We start from the raw sequence: 16,551 nt of genomic DNA, 5'->3' as shown, positions 1-16,551 counted from the left end.
GACACGGGGAAGACAGTGCAGAGACGTTTAATAACAATAAAAAGGCCTGCTGAGAGCCTAGGCTCAAAAATCACCCCTTTGCAGCATACTCAATACAGAAAAAGGCTTCTATAAACTTAACGTTTTCAGTAAGAAGTAGTAGAAATTGGGTTGATGCCCCTGAGACTGGCCTGGTGAATGAGGTAAGGCAGCTTTGTGCTTCCTCTTAGCTGGCCAGGTGTGAAATAACCGGAGTTCTGTTCTCACAGAGGGTGTGACTGCCACCTCTTTGGGAAGAGGCCGCTTGAGTAAGGCCTCTTCCATCATTAGGCCCATGCAGGGGGCAACCACAGCAGTGCAAGGGGGCTTCCCACGAGGACAAATGGCTAAACATGTCAGGGTGAAAATGTCACCCCCAGATAATTCTCAGGGGGCAGTCCTGGCATTAATGGTGCCACCTGCCCCTGAACAAGAGTCCCGGCCATTTTCAAAGTGCCATCATTGTCCTTGGTCAAGCACCAGGTTACGTTACTTTCTTCCTTTTTGTGCGTTTGGTGCAGCCCCTGCCAAACCAGCCACCTAGGATGGGGGCTGAGCTAAGGGGTGCACCCCGGTCCCCAGGCCCAGGTTCCTCTCGGCTTCTGCACAGTGACTTGCGACTGTGGCTGCCTTCTTCACCAGCACGCAGGGGAGTCGCCAGGGAGAAGATGGGGTCCTGCCACCTACGGAAAGGGAAAGCTGGGTCAGGTGTGCCAGGGAGCCCCTGGCAATCACAACCCGCCCCAGGACGGGAAAGCTGACTGAGGTCACCCTGCGTCCCTCCCGTGTCTTAACTGTGGCTGGGCTGTGCTCAGTGGTGGCTCCAGAACATGTGAGAAGGGTAAGTTCCCTGAATAACTCAAAGGCCAGGACCCAGACTAGCCTGGCCTCTGCAGAACTCACTCCTCATTGGTGACTGAGGGGGCTGTGCACACAGGGGTTGGGGAGGCACTAGCCCCAGGAAGGATGAATCACTAGCCAACCCTGGGCCCCACCTTTCATTCATAAGGCCAGGGACAGGCAGATCAGACCCTCTTCCCCTTCCCAGACGGCAGGACTTGACAAGAGGAAAGCTGACTAGGGAGGCGCGGCCTAAACACTACACCGTGACGAGATCATGTGTCTGAGATGTAGAACCACATATTATAAACTTAAGATACAGATAAGCACTGATAAAGAAAATGAGCTAAGTTAATGTGAAAAAAAAAAGTACAGTACACAATAGGCCCACATTACAGAACACCACAAACATAACATACAAGAATTGCCAGGCCCAGAAGGTGAAGGGATCCTTAATTCTTGAACCCTTTGATTAAAAGAAGTTATTGATTTCCCCTATAAGACCCTGGAAATTCACAGAGAAAGAAAGTGTAAACTTTTTACTCAATACACACACCACGTCTAAATTATCAAAAATTCTGTATCAAGGCACAATTTGTTTAAGCTTCCCCAAAGTATTCCAGTTCCCCAAGCCAAGTGCACCCAGATCCTGAAAAGCAGAGTTGCTGAGAGCACATCCCTTCAAGGCACCTTCCCGTCCAGGCTGCCTGAGGGGAAGGGGGGACATCCAGGCATACCCTGGCAGATTCCCTCTCCCCGCAGGAATCACACCAGCCAGGACATCTCAGCCAATGCTGGGGCTGGGCCCTGCAGAGGCCACCACGCCACAGTCACGCCTCAGATGCCAGCTGCCACACCTCAGAGCTTTCTCTACACTCAGCTCACAGAGGACGACAGACACAGCCCATCCACACAGGGGCAGGGAAGTGGGGGATGCGCCTGTACCCCTCACCTGCTGTAGCGGGGGATCTCTAGGCCCAGTTCATCCATGAGGAGCTGCATGACGTCATCACACTTGCCGTGCAGCTTCAGGGCAGCCCAGTCATCCTTCGGGGTCCACTGGGGACAGGAGAAGGTGAGTGAGGACAGCACCTCACTCCTTCCCAACAGCCTGCTGGCCTCGGGCCCTGCTCAGCCAGACCTCCACGGTGCCTGACTGTGGGACACAGATGTCCCAGGGATGGCTGGCTCTCCTGTTCTAAGGCCCAGGTCTGAGGAGGCGGCTCTGAGCACCTGAGTTACCTGCAAGTTCACAATGTAGAGCTTGGGCCGCCGGCTGGGGGGCTTGGTCATACACCAGAGGTGTGGATACTTCTTTAGAACCTGCGGGAATGGACAGATGGACAGACGACACACACCCCAGATAAGGAGGCTACAGAAGATGGGGTCTAAGGTTGAGCTGACCAGACGCAGGCAGGTTCACCTCTGTTCCCATCCACGGTGCTATTTGCATACCTTTAAGCTGGAGCCTAAACACAGGATGGTGTCTGCTTTGCTGGCAGCCTCGGTGGCTGCCTCCCAATTCAGAGGCTGCCCCAGCGTCCCCCTCTCCCCAAAGTGCACGATGGTGTCCCTGAGTTGGCCTCCACACTTGTGGCAGGTGCGGCCGGTCTGGTGCCGGTGCAAGGCAGTGCGCTCCGTCACATCAAACACCCGCACATATTCCCTATTGGGAGTGCAGGCCGTGCAGACCTGAGGAAAGTAGGGTCCGTGAGTGGGAGCCGCTGGCCTGCCCAGGCCCGAGTCCCCGAGGGATCGCTCACTTCAATGTACATGTTCCCGTGGAGCTCCGACATGGCTGAACGAGGCAGCCCGCTTCGCAGGTGGAGCCCGTCGCAGTTCTGAGACACCACATGCTGCACCTGGAGGGGCAACAGCAGCGGTCAGCAGGAGGAAGTGGGGGGCGGCCCTCAGGTGTGAAAGCATACCAAACCCTGCCAGTCCCAGAGCCCACAGCCCAGCAGAAACTACGACCTTGCACAAAGCACCGAAGGCAAACCCAGAGCAGCAGGCTGGTCCCAGCAGGACCCAGGAGGCTCTGATGAGGAGGGCACCAGGCCCACCCCCACCAACTCAGAAGCACTAGGAGCCCCCAGGAGGGCAAATGTTTGCACCACCTCCTCTTGGCTGAAAAGGGGCTCGGGACCCAGACTGATGCTTTAGGTCCTTGAAGCCCTAGAAGTTTGACCCCTCTCCCACTCGGCAACAGGTGCTTAGCGGAGGATCTCCAGAGACTTCTTACTAGTTTGCCCTGTTATCTAGGTGGTTCCTGAGGTCTGTGGAAAAATGCAAGAGAAACACGAGGGGAAGGGGCTACCCTTGCGAGCTCTGGGCCTAGGTGGACTCTCTGTGTGATGATTCAGCAAACAGGCTGCCCTCTGCTCTTGGAGTGGAAACACAGGAGGAATAGATGGCAGCTCAAACCAGAATCTAAACTGCTTGGTGGGTGCTCATCAGGGGTACCACTGGCTGACAGAGGTAGTATGCAACTGTCACCTGGGCACCAAGGTAGCCCTCCGGGTCCTAGTCATGGACCCAGTGAGTACAATCAGCCCTCTATATCTGAGGGTTCTACATCTGCAGATTCAACCAACCAAAGATCAAAAATATCTGGGGTGGCGGGGGGGGGGGGGGGTGCGGCGGGAATATTCGGATGAAAGAAATCTATAAAGTTCCAAGAAGCAAAATTTGAATTGGCCACATACTGGCAAGAATCTGCACAGCATTTACACCAGTTTAAATAGCACTGATATTAGGTTTTATAAGTAACTCATAGATAATTTATAGTATAGGGGAGGATGTGCAAATTACACACAAACACTACGTCCTCTTTATACAAGGGACTTGAGCATCTGCAGCCTTTGTTATCTAAGGGGGTTACTGAAGGATGGCTGGACACTAGCCACCCTGGGCTCTTACCAGCTTCTGCTCATGTAAGCGGGTGATGCTCATGTGGGTGAGGGTTGGCTCAGCCTCACTCAGGTCAGCAGCACTGCCAGGTGGAAGGGAAGCAAAGGTGAGGGGAGCTGCAAGGACAGGTACATGTGCCCCTGTTCAACCAGGTAGGAAAGCTGTGCTAGGTTACTCACCTAACACTTCTTCCTTTCTGAAGCAGCGTCCACACTCCATTAGGGCCCCGGTAATCTGGGATAGAGGCTGCCTGCAGGTTCAGAAAGGAGATAAGCCCAGTGAAAAGATCACTGGAGGCACTGATAGAATTCCCAAGAATTTCTCTCAGTAGTTCCCAGGCTGGCCCACAAACTGGTCGATTCGTTCCATAGCCTGAGCATTTCCTAGTCTAACACCCACCCAGACAGAGTGCACCCCTAGTGGCTTCTCCGCTCCGCTAGGACCCCTGCCCCCACCTGTTCCAGCTCATCCTTCTAAGCTCCAAAGAGCCTTGTCCATGCTGGGAGCCTTTTTACCATGTAGTCCAGCCTGGGCTCATGGACAGGTCTGTCCTCATACTGAGGGGAAAGACTGATCAGACTCATCTATGTGTCCCCAGGGTCTAGCCAGTACTCAAGGTTTAGCAAACAGTGAACCCGTAAGTGGAACACTCCACCCTCCAAGTTCTCACATCCTGATGCTATAAATGGTTCTTGGCCTACCTTTACAAAGGCCAACCTCTTCAGACAAGATAAACATCACTGAATTTCCCAAGCTCCCAATGCACTGAAACAGAGCTACCCCGAGAGAAAAAAACAGTGTGCCAGGATCAAGGTATCCTGTGCTTCCCCAGGCTGTGAGTGACCTCCCTTGTGGGGGGCAAACTCTCGGGTGCTTAAGCTCAGAAAAATGCCCACCCTGACTAGTAATTCTTATGTACATGGAAAATGGGACCCTCAAACAGTAACACTCAGAGCAAATTAATGAACAGCATATGGTTTTAGTAGCTGCTTACAATTCTTTAAAAAGTGATGTCACTGCTTTCACATAATCATGTGATAGTTCACATGTGCCACGGTTCCAGGTGTTGGTAAGTTAAAGCGGGTAACATACCTTACACGTTCTCACTATTGGGCCTCTTCAGTCATCCCTGCATGGAGTGTCTTACTTCACAAGTGCTTGTAAAATCTTATCCACCCTTCAAGGCCCAGACTCAATGCCATGCCACCTCCCACGGAAAAACAATCAGATGGGTTTCCCAGATGAAACCAGAGGGTGTATTTGGATTTCCATTCTAGGGGCCTAGCACAGCCAGCTTCACATTAGTCATTTGCTTGTACGGCTTACAATCATCACCTATGGATTCTTGATGGAAATCCTTGCTTATTCACCTCTGCTGGGCCTACATGCAGGTCACACTCAACTTGCACCCAGCAATTAAAGCACGTGCTATCCACACTATCCAAGCTAGTCACATTCGGCTGCCCAAGTAGCTTCTCTATAAAACTTCCCAAAAGCCATAGCATTTCCCTTCCTTATCTAGTGCACTCTAGTGCGTGCTGCCTTGCTTTCTACTTACCTTACTTCAACCTTCAAAATGAATGGGGAATGAGAAGGTAGTTCGGGGCTTAGCTCTGCCCACATAACTATCAAGTCCTGTTTTTACCACTCTTCCTTCCCTGTCTCTAACTGGCTATAATGTAAACTCCAAATATTTAAAAACGTCTATCTACTTAACGAAGTTCCAAATGGAGTCATTTCGAGTTTCTCTAAAAAAGTAAAGACACTCAGGAGGTGCTTTTATAATAAGCTTTTGCAAATTGGTACCACTGCTTAACAGAATACTGTGCTCAGTGCCGGAGTCAGACACCCAGAAGGGGGCGCCCCCCGCCTGCCCAAGCCCAAGCTCCAGCAGTCCGTGTTTCCCAGGACCTGGGAGCCGATCCAGGGCGCAGTCGTCCCCGCCTCGGGTCCCTACCGTGCTGATCCCCGCGCCCGTGTAGACGACCAGGTACTTGGCATTGCGGACGGCGCTGGCCAGCTCCCGGACTTTCCTCTGCAGCTCCTCCGGGTCGTCGCACACCTGCCAAGACACCGAGGCCGGTCGTGAGCCGGCCCCGGCCCGCCCGCCCGCGCGCCCGTCCAGCCCGCCCGCGCCCGAGACTTGCCTCCTCCTGTCGCCGCTTCAGGCCCTCGCGCCGCCTGCTCCGGCCCTGCAGCTCGGTCACCAGGTCCTCGCTCTCGGCCAGGAGCCGGCCCTCCTCGGCGCTGCGCTCGGTCGCCGCCTTCCTCAGGATGCGCGACACCTGCAGGCGCGGGGCGGGCGGTGAGGGCGGCGCGGGCTGGGGACGCGGCGCGGGGCGGGCGGCGGCGTACCTGGCGGAGGCGCTCTCTCTGTTGCTCCTCTCGCAACCTCCGGACCCGCTCCGCTGCCTTGCGCTCGGACCGGCTCAGACCCCCGGCAGCCATCGCTCCTAAGGAGACTCGCGCTTCCGCTTCCGCCTCCCGGCAGGCCACGCACCAGCGCATGCGCGCAAGACCCGCCCCGCCCTTCCGCCCCGCCCGCGCGTTGCCCCAAGGAAACACCTGCCAGTCTCTTTAAAAGGTGTTTATTGATCATATACAAAATAAAGAAAACCTTATATATCACAAACATACACTATGTACAGCAATAAATACCCGGGGCCTGGCCCAGTGCCGCCCCTCCTGGACAATAATTTAGCAATAAATACTGCACAGGGCAGGGAGGGCACGAGGCCGCGGCCGCCCAGGTCAGCCAGGGTGCCCCAGTGAGGCCCTTCCCAACCTGGATCTTCAACAACCCCCGCCCGCCCCGGCAGATCCCAGCGTACCCCCGCCCCCCTCCCCCACTTCCTGTCTTTAGCCTTAGGCGGGGCAGGTAGGATCTGATCAACTCTGCTTGGCCCACCTTCTCAGCGCCAGGAGAGCAGCAGAGCTGGACACACTGGACAGCCCTTATCCTGCTGCCGTAAGATGCCAGGAGAAGGTTTTCTGTACCCACTCCCGTTTGGTTAAAGGCTTCAGGGACTAGCAGTTTGAGGGGATGTGGAGAGGGTGGGGCTGGGACACAAGGTTGTTAGAGGGGTCCCCCTTCACAGGTCACTAGGGACGGCTCTCCTAACACTCCAGCTCAAACTGGAGGGACACCCACGTACCAAGGCTGCTGCTCCAGGGTGGGGTGGAAATGTGTGCGACTGGTCCAACAAGTATAGCACATGCTCAGGACACAGACCAGAGCAAGACAAGTTACCAGTCTCCAGGGCACACCCTTGCCTCTTCCCATCCGCTTCAAAACCAGACAGCTAACTGGAAGGCAAAAACCTGCCAGAAAGAATTATTCAGTGGCTTCTGGGGGGGAAAAATCGTTAATGTGTTGGTTCCTTTCACCAAACCACAGCCTAAAAAAGTAACTTACAAGATCCTAGAGCGGAAACAGTGCTGCAGGCTGTGGCTTCCCAGCTGTGGACGGAAGCTTCAGCCAACCAGCCACTCCAGAGAAGGAAGCAGCAGTGACACGATGGGGCTTGACCATATGTCCCAAAGCAGGCTGCAGCGGATCAGAGCTGCAGGCCCAGGCACCAACCACTGAGGCTGCCGCTGATGGTCAGGGTTGTGCCCAGACCTGGAGGCCTGGACCAAGAGTAGAAAAGCCTCCAGGGAGACCTGGCACCTGGCAGAAACCAGCACGCCACCCAGCAGCCACAGCTTCTCCAATGCAGTGAGTGCTACCTGGAGCAGTGGCCAAGAGCCACGGGGAGGGCTCCCTGGAGCCATAACTTTGGGCAGGAGCTGACCTGTTCCCAAAGGGTTCGCCTCTGAAATCTCAGTGTCCATGTCGGGATAAGGGAAGACTGGGCGAGGGCAAAGTGTAAAGGAAGGTGCACATTATGGTTTACTTAGCGGACAAGTTTGGGAGACCTGGCCTGGGCCAAAGTCCTCAATTCGCTGTGTCAAAAAGTTGAGGAGAAAGAGAACATGACACACTCACAGTAGGAAAAATGAATTAACAAGAATCAAAAAGACACCAAACAGCCACATGTGGACACAGGATCTACTGTCAAGAACCAAAGTGAAGTGGGGGAGGGGCAGAGCAGCCCCAAGAGGCTGGCTTAAGGGGAGCAGGATGCTCCCCAGATCCAAGGAAGAGTCGCTCCAAATCCAAAAACCTCAAAAGGAAGCATAGCCTAACTCCAGACGCGTCTATAAACCAAACCAAGGACCTGTAATTCTGTTCAGCACATGCCCACCCTCAAACCTCCTCTCTCCAGGTCTACAGCATGACAGGAGTGCACAGAGATGGAGGCCCCACCTCTGAACAAAAGTGGGGACTGTACTTGGACACGGAGAGCCTGTCCCTCTCCTTGTTCAGGACAGGGCATGATCTCTCTTCAGGGATTCTTATGATGTGATTCCAACTTGCTGCTACAAGCAACATCAACCACTCTCTTCTGGACCTTAGGCAGACAAAGCCAGACTGCAGGGAGCCAAAGGAAGCCACGAAGTGGTTCAGAGTCAATGGTCAAAATCTCTACTGCAGGCCAACCTGGGTATAGCCAGGAATGTCTCTGAGTGTCTAGGGTCAAGATCAAGCCCATCAAGACAACAGTTGACAGCCCAAATTCCCCAGAGTTTGGGCATGCTGCGTCAAACTCAGGGATGAAGATCCTACTGTCCACAAGGTTAACCCTGCCAGGCCACATTGTTTTTCTTTTCACTAGCCCACTTCTGTGCTTTTTCGAGGGCTTCAGGCCCCCAGAGAAGCCAACCAGCGACCCCAAGTAGTAGCCAAGCCCCACATGGCCAGAGCCAGAGGAGTAGCCTCTTGGGGGGCGGGAGGGGCAGGCACCACAGGCAGCCCCCATCACGTGCCTACAAGCAGCTGCCCAAGCCAAGTCTGAGACTGGCTGCCTCACTGAGTGGCCATGATGGGAAGGTGGGCTCAGCCCTGGGGAAGCACCTCCACAAGCCGAGCAGCGGATCCCTGGAAGACACAGACCCCAAAGGGTGGTGAAAGAAGGCCCAAAGCCAAGAGCTGCCAGCATGTTCGGGGGGAGAGGAGGGACAGGACCTAGCCCCAGAGACCATAGCCCTTGTCTGGCACTGGTGGGGACCCCCAGGCCTTCAGGCAAGGAGAAGGGGCTGCTCCAGGTGGGCCCCGAAACCACCTGGCTCTGCCTGGGAAGCACCGTCCCGCAGCATGGAAACAGCTCTGGGATGAGTGGGCAGTGGGTCCCTGGGCTTCCCCTGCTGAGGCCCACCTGAAACCCACAAAAACAAATCTCAGATTGGTGGTTGGAGCCCAAACACGGTGACTGGAGGCCAGAAGGAAGACAGCCAGGGGCAGCTTGGCCCTGGCCTGGTGGGCACCCACAGTGACTCCTTGATCCGTGCGAGCCCCGACCCAGGGCCAGAGGCCGAGGATAAGGAAGTAGTGCGGGGGGCCAGGGGGGGCACCCAGGATGGCCCCCAGTTTCACCTATACTGCCGCTGGATCAGCCCAAGCCTGAGACACACATGCGAAGCCAAGGGTCAGACAGGGGTATGGCAGAACCCTGCAACTGACCCCCCCACCCCGGCCCTGGGGCTCAAGGTGAGTGCCAAAGCAGAAGAGGCAGGGCTGGCGGCGCAGACCCCCAAGCTCCACTGGAGCAGGCGCAGCCCGGCACAATAGCCTGGGCCTGACAAGTCAGCAGAAGCAAAACCACAACCAAATCCAAAAAAACAAACACGGGAGAACAGACACAAGAAGTGACACCCACAGGTCAAAGGTCACCAGAAGCACCAGCACGTGACGCTGCACAAGACCTCACCAGGCACGGACGACACCACGGCACCGGCAAGAGACGGAAGCAGGAAGGGGCAAGGGAGTAAGTCACTTTCGGTACAATTGCAAAAGAGATAGCAGGGAGGACGTCAGGACGCGCCTTCCGGTCGCTCGCGGCTTGGCTTATTTTTTTTTTTGTCTTTTTTTTTTTAAACTAAGTTTTATAAATAACGTCTGATAACTCTGTGTATATAAAAACTAAACTCCAACAGCCACAAAGACTTGTCTGTAAGTTTACAAGAAAGGATTTTTTTGTTTTTTTCTTTTTTTTAAACTAGCAAAGTTTCTATTATACTTTCTTCCCTTTTCCATGTATATGGTCAAATGTTCTTGCTTTTTTGTTTTTTTAAAAAGACAGTTTTATAAATACTCTGCAGCTTTTTTTTTTTCTCTAGCTTTTAAACATATAATTTAATAACTTCGTAAAAGGAACTTCTCTCTTTTAAATAAAGGGCTATGTAACCACACAAACAGGTCATGTAAACAGTGACACGGGACCCATCGAAGGACACTGGACACACCCTTCACGCTCACAACCAGTGATTTGGTCTTGTTCAGTGCAACACGTCAGGCGTGAGTGCCAAGGCCCCTGGCCCACAGCCACACAACGCCCCATCCCCCTAGCGCCAGACTGGTGGCCCGCCCATCCAGGGCTCTCGGGAAGAGCCAATTCCGTCCAGGCCTGTGGGCTGGGCTGAGAATGAACCTCCTGGCCTCCTGCTAACCTGGTGGCCGTCAGAGCCTGTGGGCCACTCCGTAGTGAGAACAGCCTCTCTTGCCCTGCAGCCCTCCGTGCTCGGGGACACCCATGCCCCAGAGAACCCGCTTGATCTTCCTCTGTTTACTCCCACAGGCTGACTCTGGACTCCAAGCCCATCTGCCCGTGGTACACAGGGGGTGGGAGCGACCCCACGTCACCGCCAAACTGACCAATCCCAACGTACAAAACACACGATGACAAAGACGAGATCGAAGGGGCTCAGCCCAGCGCCCCTGGGGTGCAGGTTGTGCTTTGCAGGGAAGGGAGGAGGTAGGAGAGGAGGAAAAGGAGAGAAGAGGAAGAGGAGGGAGGAAGAAGGGGACAGGGCTGCCGAATTTGCCATGCGCCTACTGGCCCCTTGCAGACCCGCCTGGCCAAGTGTGTCCCTACGACCGGGCGTCCGTCTTGGACTTTACTATTGTGATGACGCTGGTGGCAGCCACCTTGCCAGGGACGAGGGGCCCCAAGCCAGCAGCAAGGGGACCCCGAGCTGGCGCCACAGGGCTTCGGGCCACGGTCCTGGCGAAGTTCTGCAGGGCCTCGTACTTGGAGCGCAGGGCATCGAGCTCCAGCTTCATGCTGGCATTCTCGGAGGCCAGCTTCTCCACCTCCTGCTGCAGCTCCGCCTTCTGCTTTTCCAGCTCCTCCTTCTGGGTCACCCGCTTCACACGGCAGCTGGCGGCATAGCCGCGGTTCTTGAGCGTGCGCCGGCGCTGCTTCAGCTGGATGATCTCCTCCTTCGACAGGCCCCGCAGGTGCTGGTTCAGCTCCCGCACCGACATGGTCACCAGCTCCTCGTCCGTCAGGCTGGTGCCATTCTCTCCTGGCTCCCGCTTCACCTGGGGAGGGCACAGCGCACGAGGTCATGGGCCAAGTGAGGGCCATCGCCCCTGTGCCACCCCAGCCCTGAGACGCTTCCCACCCTATCTGCTCACCTTCAAGGCCTTGTTTCCTTTATTGGGGGTCGTCATAACCCGGAGGGCACAGCAAGCAGGCACTCTGCGAGACAGGGAGCGAAGGTCAGGACCTTGGAGACCACTCTCTTTCCCTCCCCAATCCACAAAGACACTTGAGCCCCTCTGACACCCTCTGTCTACCCAGAGGAAGACACCCATCCACCCCCCACCCCAGCCTCACCCCTTGCCTGCCCCTTCCCTTTGATACCTGGCCTCTGAGCTGGGTTGCTCCCTGTCCACCCTGCCCCTAGGGAACTAGGTGGGAGGCTAGGAGGGTCAGATGGGGGAAGGGGAACTGAAGGGCTATTAGGGAGGCAGAGGCAAGAAAAGGGGCCGGAGCGGTGGGTAGAGATTAGAAGGATGCGGGAGGGGCCAGCCTAGAAGGAAGCCGGGAGCTTTAAAAATAACCCCAGTGCGCCCCAGAGCACGGCTGTTCCTGGCGAGTCATGCTGACTCAGCACATCGCTCCCGCTCTCTGCTCTCTCACCGGCCTGGCACTCCCCGAGGCCGCCAGCCAACACAGCCCCAGGGGACTGGCAGCAGCAAGCTGCTGGGGCGCGGCGAAGGCCAGCCTGGCCAACAGTAGGTGAGGGTCGGGGCCAGGGTTCTACCTCCCCTAAGCCGCCTGGGACAAAGCTCAGTGGGCTGTCCCCACTGGGGACTGGAGCACAGGGGAGGATGCAGGAGACTGCCAATTCTCCTAGACTGCTCAGTTTGAAGAGTAGCAAGCGGAGTTCTCCAAGCCACTCTGATTTTGTCTTTAGGACGGGTGGGAGCTCCCCACCCTCCTGGTGGCAGACACTCCTGCCAGAGGAGCCCAGCCCCGTGCCCTCTTTGTCCACCTCTGCTGCCGATGGAGTAACCATCCTGTGGCTTTGGTTGCAGCTTTTTGTGCCCCTGCCCCACCCCATCCAGGGTATTTCACAAGAGTGCCCACAACTGACCCCCCAGGGGCCTGCTCAGCCCTTTCTGGCCAGTGACTGTTCTCTGGCTCCCTGGTTGGGGTCCCCACCCACAGGGCAGGGAACAAAACCCAGAGAGCCCCCTCACCCACCCACTTGGTCATCTTTTCTGCATCCTGCCCTCACTTTCTGCAGCCCTGCCAAGGACATTTCTCCCCACTGAGTCCTGGATTCCTGGCTCAGCTGGACCACCTCTGTCCCCTTGCTCCCTCTGTGATCTTCCAGGTTAGAGGCAGGGAGGTAAATGGAGGCCTAACCAGGATTATGGTGCCCTCCTGGAGAGGCTATGGCACCACCGCTCTTCCAGAGCAGAGGGTGGGGCAGAGGAGCTGGAGGTCACAAGGTCTTCAGGGCCCCATGCCTACTGCAGGAGCCAGGTCCTCCAGGGGGAGCCAGAAGGGCTCCCTGAGCCCTGAGTCCAGGTCAAGGGTCACTGCATTGGTCCTCCACTGTCAGCGCGAAGGAAAAGCCCCGGCACCAGCTTTTCCCACGCGCCATCCTCCCCCCACCCCCCACCCCCAAATGCTGAGCACACGGTGACTTCCTGAAGAGATCACACAGAAAAGTGCCGAGCGTGGCGGCTGGGAGCTGAAAAGTGCCTCCTCGGCAGATTTCACCCTCCACAGAAGCCCTGAACTCAGCACAAGTGTAGCCAATCGCCTCCTAATCAAAGGTGTGCCTGTGCACTGCTCGTGAGGGGGAGGGGCGGGTCTCAGCAAAGCGGGGACTTCCGACCTCCTGGCCTGGTCTCCACTACCTGCGGACTCACACTGCTGGGACGGAGACAGCTTTTGGGCATGGGCTTGGACTGACGGCTCAGGGCACCACAAGAAACCAGAGGGAGGGGATTTCAGAGGCCGGATCAAGGAGAACCTTTACCCTGTTTTTTGTCTCTGCTGCCGCTAAGGCTGAGCACACCTTGTGGAGAAGGAATGGGCGGTCCCAAGGGCAGGGATCCACCAAGGTACCCAGGGCCACTCATTCAAGCTGAGAGCCAGCCAGAAAGGGGAGCGAGCCCCATCCTCTTTCCCAGGTGTGGCCAACAGACGGGAGGCAGTCCACCCCCTGCTCCTTCTCCTGATTGCAAACACCAGTGGCCAGACTGCCCTGGCAGGTGTGGCCTTGGTCACTCTGGCACCCTCACCTAGACCACTGCACTCCCACCCTGACCTTCAGAACAACCTTCTCCAGAAGCCCTTTGTAAAATGTCTAAAACAATTTCCACCAGAGCATAAGTAGCTGAGAAGAATCTACATGTTCCTGGGGCATAGAATTCCAGCCAAAAGATCAGCTTAAGTGTTAAAACACCTGGCATCTATAAGCCCAGGGCTGGAGAGGAAGGAGGACAAACCACAAGGTCAGCCTTGGCTAGCCATGAACCCCTGGGCAAGAGTAGTCAGCTCTGGTCTAGATGGAGAGCTCCCCTAATCCTTTAGACCAGGAACACTCATACACCCAGGAAAAGTAGTTCAGGCCACACCACCCTCAGGCTGTCACTCCCCAGGAGTCCCTACCACTGGCCTGACACCCAGAAGGGCCACGTTCTTTGCTAACCTGCACAGTACTGAGCCCCAACCTCAAGTGGAACCACTCTGGGGTGACCAGGATGCGCCTAGTCCTGCCAACACACCAGTCCGCCCTCAAAGTTACCACCACTCAGACCCCAAGGCCAAGCTGTGAAGAAAGCCAAAGCCTGCTCACCAGACACCTCACTCCCCTGAAGTCTAAGTCCTTATGCTTCCTCTCCTTTGCCAATTTCCTGGTAGAGCTGCACCGACTTGCCCCCTGAACTGTCCACTGTCACCGAGGACTCAAGTACAGGCACCCTCCTTCTCCCACTGCCTCATGTCTTCCCACCTGAGACAGCTGGGCCTGGCCAACCACACCAGCCACAGGGAAAGCCTACTTCCCAGCCCGCTGGGACGGCCCCCCCTAAGCTCCTCCCCTCTTCTCAGAACTATTTCCCAGTTTGGGGAACTGTCCCAGAGGCGAGTCAGGGACCAGCAGCCTGAGAAAAGCCTGCCAGGGAGGGGATGGACACACCAGGGGCTTCACCCTCTACCCCGGGATAACCTGCACCGTGACTGCTCCGTTTACTCCTCACCCTCCTATCGTAAACTCACGTATCAGCCCAAACAAGCAGGCGCCCCAGCCTGGGGCCTGGCCCCTTCTAACTTCTCACGGTTTCCCTCTCACCCTTCGTTTCCCGGCCTCTCAGGCCCCTAGCTCAAATCCCCCCAGGCATTAGGACGAGCATCTAGTGACCTCATGCTGATGACTCAGCAAGTCTCCCTCTGGGCTCTGGTACGCGTGTGACGGAGCGAAGCCGGCGCGGGCAGGGTCTTCCCATCCCGCCCCCCACGTGCCGCCTCCTGCCCCCAGCCTGCCAAAGACCCCGCGCCAGGGAAGCCTTGACACAGACACCTGATGAATCAACAGCTCAGGCCGGAGCCGCCGAGCTCTTCCGCGGGGCCCTGGGCGCCCTGCTCGACCCCACCCTTTCCTCCCGCCTCCCAGACCGCCCCTCCCTCCAGGACGCCCGGCTTTACCTAGCCATCCCAGAACACGCCCCGCCCTGCCCCTGAGCGCCCCTGCGCCCACCCCATTACCCCCGGCTCAGAGGTCAGGAACCGCTCCTGACCGGTGGGGAAATCGAGGCACGGGCCGCCAGCAGGGCACAGGCAGACCCAAAGACCTAAGTACCCGGCCCGCGCCGCCGGGAGGAGCCGCAGCCCCGCGAGCACCCGTCCCCGGCCTGGAATCCCCGGCCACCCTCCGTCCGGCCCTGGCCGGGCCGCCGCCGCACTCACCCACCACACTGCGGGCCCGGCGGGCCGAGGCCGGGGCGGGGCGGGGTGGGCACTCCGAGGCCGCGCTGGGCTGGCCGAGTGAGTACTCCGGGATCAGAGTGGGGGCTCGCCGCCTGCGCGGGCCGCGCCGAGCGCGTTGGGAAGGCCGGGCTGGACCAGGCTCGGGGCTCGGGATTCTCCGCCGCCGCCGCCGCCGCCGCCACAGCCGCCACAGCCACCGCCGCCGCCGCTCCACAGACGTCACATGATGTTTGGTCACGTGGGCTCCATTCATGAAGCGGCGACGCGACCGGCTGGGGCTTAAAGGGGAAGGTGCGGCGGCGGCGGCGGCGGGGGCGGGGCACGCCTGCACTGCGCCTGCGCGCCCAGGCGCCGTCGCCTGGGCAACGTGCGCCGCGCCCGGTGGGTGAGGTCTCGCGGGACTAGCCCAGGAGCGCGCTCCCGGTCAGCCACGCCCCCTTCAAGGCGGGGCCTGGCTATCCTGCTCAAATATTCTCCGGTGCCTTGTGTGCAGGACATTTCAAAGGCCACGTGTCCAGGGTACAGGTGCGGATCAGAGGTCCCACACATAACGGAGAAGATTCTCACGGTAGTTCTGATGCCGCCTGTCAGACTCTGCATGCACTGCCCCCATAACTGGAGCGGGCCTCAGCCCTGCCAGGAACGTTGGCCTGGCTCACGGAAGACCCATATACTCCCAGAGGTGAAGGGCTTGTCCAGGATTCAAAACTTAGGTCTGTCTGCCACTTCCAGCATCCTTCCTGTAGTGTAATCTGTCTTCACCCAACATCCTGAGACCTCACAAGGACTCAGGCGGTCCCTGGAACACATCTGGCTCAGAGTGAGTGAGGGGTAAACATCTGTTGAATTAACAGTTGACGTAGGAATTGTACCTTTCCTTTACTGTTTCATCAGCATCTGCCTGGAGCTCAGGTCACCGGTCCATGTCTGCTCCTGAACTTTCTGTAAGTTCTCACAGCTCTTCAAAATTCCCAGAGAAAAAGGTGACAAAAGGCAGACGGGAAATTGAAGGGATTCAATTTCTACTTTGAAGTTTTGGATTTACCTTCTCAAGTGTAAAGCCAGGAAGGGGGACCTACCCTGCCAGGCAGGTCAGAGGGATCAGGTGAGCTGAAAGAAGGATGAGTGAGAAGTTGCCTGTCCTCAGGGGGATTCAGTGCTGCTGAATGAATAATGGAGGCCAACCCAGGAGGCCCCCAAAGCCAGGAGACATCAAGCTGTCAGCAGCTCTCTCTCCCAGACTCTAATTCCCTCAGAATCCACAGGACCTACTTTGCAGTCACCTACTTTGGATCCTTCAGGACAAGATGGGAGCTAACAATTCCAGCCTCACTCCTTTGAACTGTATCCTGAAAACCTGGGATAGATTTGATCCCCAGGGCTTAAAGACACACCTGATCTTCCTATGTGATACTGCATGGCCACAGTATCCATTGGAGGACGGCGAACA

At 56.9% G+C, this 16,551-nt stretch overlaps 2 protein-coding genes across 7 annotated transcripts; both read right to left on the bottom strand.

Annotated features, from left to right (window-relative positions):
- Nucleotides 1-11: 11 nt before the first annotated feature.
- On the bottom strand, nucleotides 12-6,277 carry SIRT7 (sirtuin 7). 2 transcript variants are annotated; one of them, XR_011562127.1, is made up of 11 exons: nucleotides 6,124-6,277; nucleotides 5,916-6,053; nucleotides 5,726-5,830; nucleotides 3,948-4,018; nucleotides 3,778-3,850; nucleotides 2,622-2,720; nucleotides 2,314-2,550; nucleotides 2,101-2,181; nucleotides 1,811-1,917; nucleotides 1,278-1,363; nucleotides 525-701 (listed from the first exon to the last, which is right to left on the bottom strand). XR_011562127.1 is itself a non-coding variant. In XM_070773889.1 (10 exons), the coding sequence occupies exons 1-10, from the start codon at nucleotides 6,274-6,276 to the stop codon at nucleotides 503-505; spliced, it is 1,263 nt and encodes a 420-aa protein (XP_070629990.1). In that variant the 5' UTR covers nucleotide 6,277; the 3' UTR covers nucleotides 12-502. The 2 variants fall into 2 exon arrangements, 1 of the variants encoding a protein (XP_070629990.1); XM_070773889.1 differs by lacking the exon at nucleotides 1,278-1,363 and having other exon boundaries at nucleotides 12-701.
- A 63-nt stretch (nucleotides 6,278-6,340) lies between these two features.
- MAFG (MAF bZIP transcription factor G) lies at nucleotides 6,341-15,350 on the bottom strand. Of its 5 annotated transcripts, none has more exons than XM_070773898.1 (3): nucleotides 15,085-15,350; nucleotides 11,288-11,351; nucleotides 6,341-11,191 (listed from the first exon to the last, which is right to left on the bottom strand). In XM_070773898.1, exons 2-3 carry the CDS (start codon nucleotides 11,321-11,323, stop codon nucleotides 10,739-10,741), a joined length of 489 nt encoding a protein of 162 aa, XP_070629999.1. In that variant the 5' UTR covers nucleotides 11,324-11,351; nucleotides 15,085-15,350; the 3' UTR covers nucleotides 6,341-10,738. The 5 variants fall into 5 exon arrangements, with proteins under 5 accessions (XP_070629999.1, XP_070629997.1, XP_070630001.1 ...); XM_070773896.1 differs by having other exon boundaries at nucleotides 15,081-15,347; XM_070773900.1 differs by lacking the exon at nucleotides 15,085-15,350 and adding an exon at nucleotides 14,695-14,713.
- Between the last annotated feature and the right edge of the window lie 1,201 nt (nucleotides 15,351-16,551).

Source organism: Bos indicus, chromosome 19 (genome assembly GCF_029378745.1).
Source record: "Bos indicus isolate NIAB-ARS_2022 breed Sahiwal x Tharparkar chromosome 19, NIAB-ARS_B.indTharparkar_mat_pri_1.0, whole genome shotgun sequence".
NCBI lineage: Eukaryota > Metazoa > Chordata > Mammalia > Artiodactyla > Bovidae > Bos > Bos indicus.
Note: the sequence above shows the minus strand (reverse complement) of the source record. Positions and strands in the feature narration are given on the sequence as shown.